The sequence below is a fragment of the Gossypium hirsutum genome, chromosome D11 (assembly GCF_007990345.1).
Source record: "Gossypium hirsutum isolate 1008001.06 chromosome D11, Gossypium_hirsutum_v2.1, whole genome shotgun sequence".
Lineage (NCBI taxonomy): Eukaryota > Viridiplantae > Streptophyta > Magnoliopsida > Malvales > Malvaceae > Gossypium > Gossypium hirsutum.
The window spans coordinates 26,802,991-26,812,788 of NC_053447.1; the positions used below are offsets into that span (position 1 = coordinate 26,802,991).

The 9,798-nt window shown below is 31.5% G+C and overlaps 1 protein-coding gene and 1 long non-coding RNA gene across 2 annotated transcripts; one reads left to right on the forward strand and one right to left on the reverse strand.

Moving 5' to 3' along the window:
- Positions 1-1,912: 1,912 nt before the first annotated feature.
- LOC121223037 (uncharacterized) lies at positions 1,913-5,516 on the reverse strand. The gene is made up of 4 exons (XR_005920383.1): positions 5,210-5,516; positions 4,854-4,998; positions 4,108-4,286; positions 1,913-2,193 (listed from the first exon to the last, which is right to left on the reverse strand). It is a non-coding gene; the product is annotated as an uncharacterized lncRNA (long non-coding RNA).
- Positions 5,517-7,639: 2,123 nt separating this feature from the next.
- On the forward strand, positions 7,640-9,356 carry LOC107959681 (cinnamyl alcohol dehydrogenase 1). Its single transcript, XM_041103965.1, has 5 exons — positions 7,640-7,897; positions 7,994-8,107; positions 8,204-8,431; positions 8,512-8,951; positions 9,070-9,356. The coding sequence occupies exons 1-5, from the start codon at positions 7,821-7,823 to the stop codon at positions 9,267-9,269; spliced, it is 1,059 nt and encodes a 352-aa protein (XP_040959899.1). The 5' UTR covers positions 7,640-7,820; the 3' UTR covers positions 9,270-9,356.
- Positions 9,357-9,798: the final 442 nt, after the last annotated feature.

Below are 9,798 nucleotides of genomic sequence, written 5' to 3' on the forward strand. Positions count from 1 at the left end.
AAGTGTATTGAAAAAATAGAAATGAGGGACTAAATTGTAAAGAGTAAAAAAATAGACATGTGAACTAAAATATTGATAAATAGGGATTGAATGAGGTGTGATGTAATAGTGAATTAATGAAAAGTGATATTATAGTGGAGATATAGAGTATAGTGAATTTTCTTATTAACAAGGACTAAATTGTAAAAGTATAATGTTTGATTTATCTTTAATTGTTAAGTGAATGTAATGAATTTAATGTATTAAATGCACATGTATATAAGATGTGAATTAATAGGATATAGAGGGCATGCCATTAGAAAATTTTCATGTGCGTTAGTGATAGTGGCCTTATGGTGTAATCGAATGATTTCGTACTTTGGTGCTAGCAATAATGGCACTTCAGTGTAATTCGTTAACTCTACAGTTCAATGTAAGATAGTGTATGCACGTTAGTGTTAATGATGCATTGTTTATTCCGCATATCCTATGTCACTACAGCAAAACAGGCTTTTAGCGGCGTTTTTTTAGGCTAAATATATTTGCGGCGCTTCCACAAGCATCACAAAAATGGCTGCTATCCAAAAAGCACTGCTAATGCTTGACTTCTGCGGCGTTTTTCTAAAATTGCCACTAATGTGTCTAAAGCTCAACAAAAAAACGTCATCGTTTGCTTAAAAAGTTCTGCGGCGCTATCCAAAAAGCGCCGCTAATGCTTGACTTTTGCGGCGTTTCTAGAAAACGCCACTAATGTCTCTAAAGCTCAAAAGCGCCGCTAATACTTGACTTTTTGCGGCATTTTCTAAAAAGTGCCACTAATGTCTCTAAAGCGAAAAACAAACCGAGCGGCACTTTTGAGAAACGCCACTAATGCTTGACTTTTGCGGCATTTTTAAAAGTGCCATTAATGTCTTTGAAGCTCAACAAGAAAACGACATCGTTTGGCTTAACTCTTTTGCGGCGCTTTTGGGGAAACGCCGCTATTGCTTACATTTTGTGGTGTTCATTTAAATTCGTCGCGAATGCTCAATTTGTTGCGTCATTTTTGTTTAGAACACCGCTATGAACGCCGCTAAAAGCCTGTTTTGCTGTAGTGTGTGTTTTATTGAGTCTACAATTGGGCTAAAAATTTAAACGGTTGACACTGTGAGTAATCTGCCCTCAGTGTCGCGACACCACAAGTTAGTGTCTCGACATTGGAGTCATTTTGCCTTCAGAGTTGCGACACCCATTTTCCAGTGTCGTGACATTGACTCTATTTACCCAATTATGACCCAAAAAGGCTCTGAATGGTCCCCAGTTGTAACCAAACTTTAAGGGTAACCTTGAAATGACTAAAATAGCTTTAAATGGGCTTAAATGTGTTAAAATGAAGTTTTGAAATTGGTGTTCAAGTTAATAAGTCTTAGGGCCAGTTCTTCATTACTTTTGAGAAGTGCTTTTGAGAATTACTTTTGAAAATTTTTAATGTTTGGTATTACTGTCAAAAAGTGCTTTTGAAGAATAAAATGTCCATTTTAGACATGATATTATAAAGTAACAAATATGTATTTAAATAATGTTCAAATTAGTTAATATTATGATATTTTAGCAAAAATATAAAAATAATTTATTATAACTTATTGTTAATATTTTAATATATAATATTAATTTTAAATATTTCTAATTAACTAATATTAATTATTTATAAAATTTAATTAGAATATATAAACTATATTTAAATATTTAAATATAAAAATTAAATATTTGTAATTATATATTGACACAATTGTATTATTATAAAAATTATTTTTTATTTTTAATTAATGTTTTTAACACATTTGTATTATTTTATTTTAAAATGTATTTGAATATATAACTCATATTATATATTAACATAACATAGAAAACATAAACCTAACAAATTAAAATATTACATATATTTGGATTAAAGTTTTAAAAAGGGATAATATTTATATACCAAATATAAATACTAAAAATTTTACAATAGCATTTACAATTTAAAATGAATTAATTAAACTAGAAGCTATAGCATCTCTTGTTAATTCCATTTCAAAACCACTTGAATTGTTTGATTCACCGTCATCATCACCATCATCATTGTCGTCTTCATCAGCATCACTTTAAACTTGCAAAAGAAAAAAAGGAGAAAATCCCCAAGGGTTGCAAAAAAATAAACTGCCATTCAAACTTACTTTGAAGAAAGTTGCCTCTCTGTAAAGCAATCAGTAAAGAATTTATTATGACCATGAAAAGAGTTTCCCTAGCATATCTCACCCAAAATATTGAATGCACAAATAGAAAAGGGGATAGAAATGACATCTATATTTAGACACGAGTAAAAGTGTACAAGCTGCAGTGTTTGCAAAAGCCAATCATGAAAATATTGGTCAACAGATTGTTGCAGCACATCAAAATCTTGTTGTAAAAGATTGTTGATATTAGGAAGAAGTAAAATTTGGCCTCTAGCCTTAACAAGTAATGTGATAAGAGAAGTTTCCAACCTAAGTTAAGTGTTAAAAAAATCATATAAAACAAAAAAGAAAATATGGGAAGCAAATGTTTTAGTCATTCACATCTGAGCCTAAGAATCAAAAGAAGTTTATAAGAAGAAACTCATTAACAGACATTACAAAAAATAGGCTAAAAACAAACAGATCTGATAATATGGGTCAAACCATCTAGCCAATGGAACTGATTGGTCAAGAAATTTACATTAGACGTTTCTAACTTTATGAACTTTGAACAATGGATGAGGACCAGCATTTGCAACTCCATGACACCATGATATTTTACCATTAAAATGAGGTTTAAAATTTTAATCAATATCTTGTGAAGTGCATTGATTCAATTATGTTAACCATTGTATCAAATATCTACTACATGAATGAACTAATCCACCCAGTACTAACAAATTCAAGAACAAAACAAACATTTTCAAGCCCAGTCCAAATACAAGAAGAAATGATCACTTTGGATCTCATCATATGAAACGGGGATCAAATAATCAAAAAGCTAAGTTTCAGTTGAAATTTATTTTCTTTCCTTAAATGAACGAGAAAAACAAGAACCCAAAAAATCTTAGTAACAAACAATCCCACATTTCTTAAGAAAAAAGAAGCAAGAAATGGAATTGATTGGGGAATTTCAACAAACAGAAGGAGAGCAAAATAAGACAATGAGAGAAAGGAAGATTGAAACAAGAAAAGAAGCCATAGTTGAAATCATTTGTCTCAACAAATACCAGCTTAAATCAACACTTTCAAACTCTTAAGAAGATCATAGATGAGCAGAGGAAATTAAGAAGCTGCTACCCTACGTATTATATCCCTGTTTAGGACCTTTATTCCAGTTCTTCCATAAACGCATTCCTCAAAACTGAGAAATTTGTGAACCCATGATATATTATTTTGTCAAAATGGGATGGTAATGGCATATACAAATCATGCACTATGCTTTCCACTTTCAATTATTATTAAAACCAAACGTGTTTATTTAATTATTTTATCATACATTCAATCAATACAGTAATTTATTATTATGGTTTTTTTTTCTGGTTCTTCTGAAATAGGTGTGTGCTGGGGTCATCTCTTTGATCCCAGCTACTGTATAAGTATGATAAAACAAATAAAATAAATCCTAAAGCCAAACACGTGTATGCCTTGTGAAAGCTACGGCTGCTATTTTATTAGGTGATGAAAGAATAGAGTAGTTAGCTACTATCATAAAAGAATCTAATTCACAAATGAGGCAGATAAATGGTCATAAACTCACATAGTAGAAGCAATTTATGTCCAACCTAGGTTTCATCCCTAAGAGTATTTTATAACAATGAAGCATAAGATGGCAATCAAATTCATGGGAAGGACATATTAAACACCTGCACTAACTGATTGGTGGGGATCTAGTAATATCTAAAGCAAAAAGCAGACCAAAGCAGTAGAGGCACAAAGCAGAGCAAAGTAGTAAAGAAAAAGAGGCATAATAGAAAAAAGGAACACTAATTCTAAAAGAATTACAACACCATAACCTGTTTCACCGCCATTAACAACGCTCATACAATTAGCAACATGATGTGCATAAATAAACATAAATTCCAAAATCTAGTTTGATGGGGAGGGGAGAAACCTGCTCTTTTCAAAGCCTGCCTTAGAGAGGTCACTCTGCTCTAGTGCATATCTGTCGGGACGTAGGCGAGAATCAGATGCCAATAGCTTCTTTAAAGCAGTATCAAAGCTGTTAATCTTATGCACAAAATGTGTGTACTGGAATTTATCATTTTTTGGAGCATCAACAAGTTTCCATGCCTGCATAACAGCAACAGAGTAATGACAAGCACTTCAGTATTGGGGGCATAATCTTTTCTGTACTTCTTAAAGCGTCACAAATTATTAGCAAATGTAAGCATATTAGTCATCGACTGCTTCAAATTTGAAATCAAAGCACTCATCATGTCAATAGAGAAAACGTTATAATATGTAAACAAAACTTTCAACATCGCAGATAAAATACTACTGAAACCAGGCACCAGGGCTCTCTTGTTCATTGTTAGAAGCAGCACCATTTATTTAGCATATCTGAAGCTATTGAGAAAAGTAATACATATGATACTTGGAAAACAAATCTGTTTTCACCATTCTGACAGGAAATCTTGTCTCAAAAGTCCAAAGTTAATAACTATGGGGGAAGGCTCAGCATGAATAAATTACTTTCTGATTAAGAATCCCATGTAAAGAAACATCATTCTTTGTTCCGGTAATTTTTTGACAGGAAAAAAAAGAATATTCCAGAATACAAGCATCAAAAGAACTAAGAGAGTGTTTCCGAGAAGAATAAAAGATTAAAACAACTCAGAGATGCTGAAAAAGACGAACCTCCTTTAGTTCAGTGCCTGGAAGTGGTTCCCCTTAAATATCACAAGGTTGATAACTCATTGACTCATTCCATTTCCCAGTCATCAATATCTTTGGCTCCTCAGCGGAATTATACACGTATCCATCAATCTCATACCGGTCAGCTCTGTGAACAATCAAGACCTAATGTTAAATTGTGAAGTGAAATCCTTTCAAGATTTTGATGAACCCTTTTTTTTTCTTTTTCGATCTTCAAAGAATATAGAGAGAAAAAGACACTGGCAATTTGTGCCTACATATGCAGATGAATAGTAATTTCTCGTAACAGAACTATACCCAAACTATTTAAAGAGAAGAAAAAGAAAAGAAACTCTCACCTACGGAAGAGGAACAAAGAACAGGAAAGAGCTTTGAAAGCCGAAAATGTGAAAAAAAAGGGTATACAGCTCCAAAGAACCAGCAGGGGGAAAGGACGTTTGGGGGAGAAGACAAGTTAATTTGGTCAATTATCAGCCAAAAGCACTTCAAGCTGAAGAAAATGAGAAATTTTTAGCTTCTTCATCTGGAGAAAAGCCCTTTTCTGATGGTGAAATTTTTAGGTGAAAGGAGGCCATTCTTTATTACTTTTAAGAGAAAAAGGACTTTTTTCTGAAAAAGTCCGTCTAAAATGTGCAGAAGAGCGGGCCCTTAATGTCCAAATGTGACATCTCATTCCCGTGATATATCAATTCAATCTAGGTAAGGGGTGTTACATATATAACTAGTTTTCTTACTTGTGTTGTGCATGGATTGATTGTATGTATTAATAAAATATATTTTAATTTGTTTTGAAAGTTTACCACTAAACTTTAAAAGTACATTTTATATGCAATATTGTCATTAGGTAAAACTGAAATTTGCCAATATATTTAACTGTAATTGATATTTATCATTGTGGTTATAAATAAAGGTAAATTTACAACTATGCTTTAACTCTATATTAAAGTTTGCCATTTTACATTTACTTAATTGAATTTTATCTCCAAAATTTAATTTTTTTATTGAAATTTTCTATTCAATTTTAGTTTAAAATAATTTGAAAAGATTTAATAAATTCTTTTATCTTAATATTCAACATCAATAATTAAAACAATATAATGTCAAAATTAATAAAAACAATTATTTTATAAAATAAATTTACTTTATATATATTATTTTTCAACTATTTATTTTATTAATTTTAGAATTCTAAGCTAATTTGTTAATTTTTGATGTTTTATAAATTAACTTATTATTAACTATTGAAATAAAATATTTGAAAGAAGAGTTATTATTAAAATTTGTTTTCAAATCTTCTAAATTAATATTGAGCGATAGAATTTAATTAAAAAGATTGAAAGTTGGTGGCGGATCAACCAAATTTAAAGTTTAGTGGTAAAATTTAAAAACATAAAAATTGAGTTTCAAATTTACTCATATTTAAAAAAAAAACAACGAAAAATATCTATAAAGATAAAGTATAGTAGCGAATTTCAATATTTATTTGTAATATGATGTTAAATTTTCTTTTTAACCATTTTTTTATAAAAAATTACATTTGAAAATTTTAAAATAGTATGGTAAAATATTGTAAAAAAATAGTATTTTAAATGATAATTATCGTACCTGTTATTTTAAAATTTTTACCAAACATAATTTTTAATATTTTTAGATAATTTTGTAAAAAAATTAACTTTATTTTAATTATTAAATGGTATTTTAATTTGAAATCGTTTTAGTAAAAAAACCATATATATATATTTAATAAGTAATTGAAATTAAAAAATTTTAAGCATAGTATTAATTAATAAATAGAAATTCTTTTATTAACATTGTCAATATTATAACAGATAATTTTATATTTTAATATTATTAAACTAATTTATATAATAATCACATATTCATATATGTTAATCAATTTAATATACATTAATGTTTATTATATATATACGTACTAATTAAATTTATTAATGTTTATTATGAGCTAATTTATTATATATATTTGGACTATATGTTTATTTACGTTGTGTAATTGTATTTTAATTATTTTTCTAATATTTATGTAAGATGAGAGTTTATTATAACACTTTAATTATGATGGATGGGCTGGATTCCGATTTTAGCATTTATCCGAACTCGACCCAACCTGATCTATTATAGATATAGATAATAGTATAGGTTTTGGGAAGGAATCGAAGTCAGACAAGGCAATTTGTCCCCATGTTTGAAACGAAATCAAAACCCTTCTGTTCTTTTTGGTGAATATTTTGTAATAAGTTGGCCATGACGTGAGCGATGATCTCAGCAGCTTCACAACAAATAATATGGTGGGATGCTGAGCTCATAGAAAATTAAAAATGTTATGGGATTTCCAACTTTATATTTGAGATATGCTCTGATAAACAAAGTTATGGAATGTCGGAACAATGTCTTTCTCAATTATTTGCAGTCTCTTCAACTTTATTTTGCTTAATTTGTTAGTTGTAACAAAATTAAAAATTTGATCTATACCCAAAAAGACCAGCTCAGCTTGTAATCAGGTCCTAGAAGGTGAAACAAAGGATAAGCGAAAACATAGCTCAGTATTATCTTTCTCGCTGATTTCATTTTCTTTGTGACGGATTTAATATGGTGACAGAAGAATTTTTTAAGCCTAATCTCTTCGTCAAATGGTCCCAACAACAATATTTTTAATCCTTTCTTCGTAAAAGCCGCCTCAAGTGCCGAGTCAGTAGACCGAATATTTCACATCAACATTATTTAGTTCAATATAATAAGGCCGGCGAATTGAATTGTGGAGTAACAGTTGAAAAACAAAGCAACCGCAACCATAAATGAACTTGGGCAAGAAGCAATGATAACGACGTTTTTTGTGGATATAAAGTCCCAAAGAACCGCACTGCATTTCCGTCAGTCTCTTGTTAAAGTAATCCTCAAGTCTACTACTACAGGAATCGGTTGAAGCAGAGAATGGAGGGAAGAAGGGTCATTGGATGGGCTGCCAGAGATGTATCAGCACATCTTTCACCTTATTCATTCACTCTCAGGTTTCTAATTTCTTTCTCTTTTTCTCCCTCTCATCTTGCATCTCAAGTCTAAAAAATGATGAATGCTAATTGATGTTTCAATGCCATTATTGATAGGAAAACAGGTCCAGAAGATGTGGTGTTGAAGGTATTGTATTGTGGAGTAGATCACACTGATCTACACCAGATGAGGGGTGAGCTTATGCCCATCAACTACCCATTGGTTCCAGGGTAGGCCCCATGCAATCCTGTGTCGTTCATGATTCTTTATCCACCTTGTTTTCCCTATGTTTGTTCTCGGTTTTACTTTACCGGTCTTTGATATAGGCATGAAGTGGTGGGCGAGGTCGTGGAAGTGGGTTCAGAAGTAAACAAATTCAAGCTTGGAGACAAGGTTGGAGTTGGGTGCCTGGTAAGCTCTTGTGGGAAATGCTTGTCTTGCAACTCCAATAATGAACAGTACTGCAACCAGAGGGTCTTTACATATGGTGCCGTCAACAAAGATGGAACTCCCACTCATGGTGGCTTTTCTTCTGCCATGGTGGTTCATCAAAAGTAAGCAAGAATAAACCAGCACAAAGAGTACTAACTTTTGGAAGTACAATCCCTGGTAATTAACATTAGAGTGGATGCAGGTTTGTGGTGCAGATACCCGAGAAACTAGCACCAGAGCAGGCAGCACCGCTCTTATGTGCTGGAGTGACGGCTTATAGTCCCTTGAAGCAGTTCAATAACTCTGATAAGGCTATCAAGGCCGGAATTTTGGGGCTCGGCGGAGTCGGGCATTTGGCAGTGCTGATAGCAAAGGCAATGGGGCATCACGTAACCGTGATAAGTTCTTCAGAAAAGAAGAAAGTGGAGGCTTTAGAGCATTTGCACGCCGATGCTTTCCTTGTGAGCTCTAATGCGGCAGAGATGGAGGGAGCAGCAGCCAGCCTCGATTACATTCTCGACACTGTCCCCGCTTTCCATTCTCTGGAGCCTTACATTTCGCTTCTCAAAGCTGGTGGGAAGCTGATTTTTGTTGGGGTTTCCACTAAGCCCCTGCATTTCAACAATGATGAATTGATTTTAGGTATGCCAGCCAGATTTTCTGTTTAAGATCAAAAGAAAACTAACCAAACTTTTTTGTTCATTCGTTTATATATATAATTTGCAAGTAATTTGATTTACATTACTGTCATGCAATGCAGGGAATAAATCATTGACAGGGAGTTTCATAGGAAGCATGGAAGAAACACAGGAAATACTGGATTTTTGGGCAGAGAAGGGACTGAGTACAATGATAGAGGTGGTGAAGATGGATTATATAAACAAGGCTTTTGAGAGATTGGAGAGGAATGATGTGAGGTATAGATTTGTGCTGGAAGTTGCTGGAAGCAACCTTGAATGATAAGGACGCCATTCTCCAGAAATACCATATAACTTAATAATGTGGTTTTCACTGTAATTATCAATAATATAATAGGATTAAGTTCCAGTTCTTCATTGCTTAAAAAAAAACACTTTTGACTCCAAAAGCACTTTTGAAAGAAAAGCTATGAAAAACAAGCTGTTTTGGCTGAAATTTTTAGAAGCACTTCTGAAAAGAAGTTGAAAAGGAGAAGTTAAAAATTTTAGCTTTTCCTCTTCTAAAAGTACTTTTGATGCTTAATTACTTTTTCACCCCTTTAATAATATAGTATTTTTATTTTTTTTTCTTGGTGCTTAATTACAATTGTGTTAAAATCATTAATTAAAAAAAAAATATTTTTTAAAATACTAATTACAAATATTTAATGGTTATATTTAAATATTTAAAATATAGTTTATATATTCTAATTAAATTTTATAAATAATTAATATTTATTGCTTAAAAATATTTAATATTTATATTTCATATATTAAAATATTAACAACAAGTTATAATAATATTTTTATAT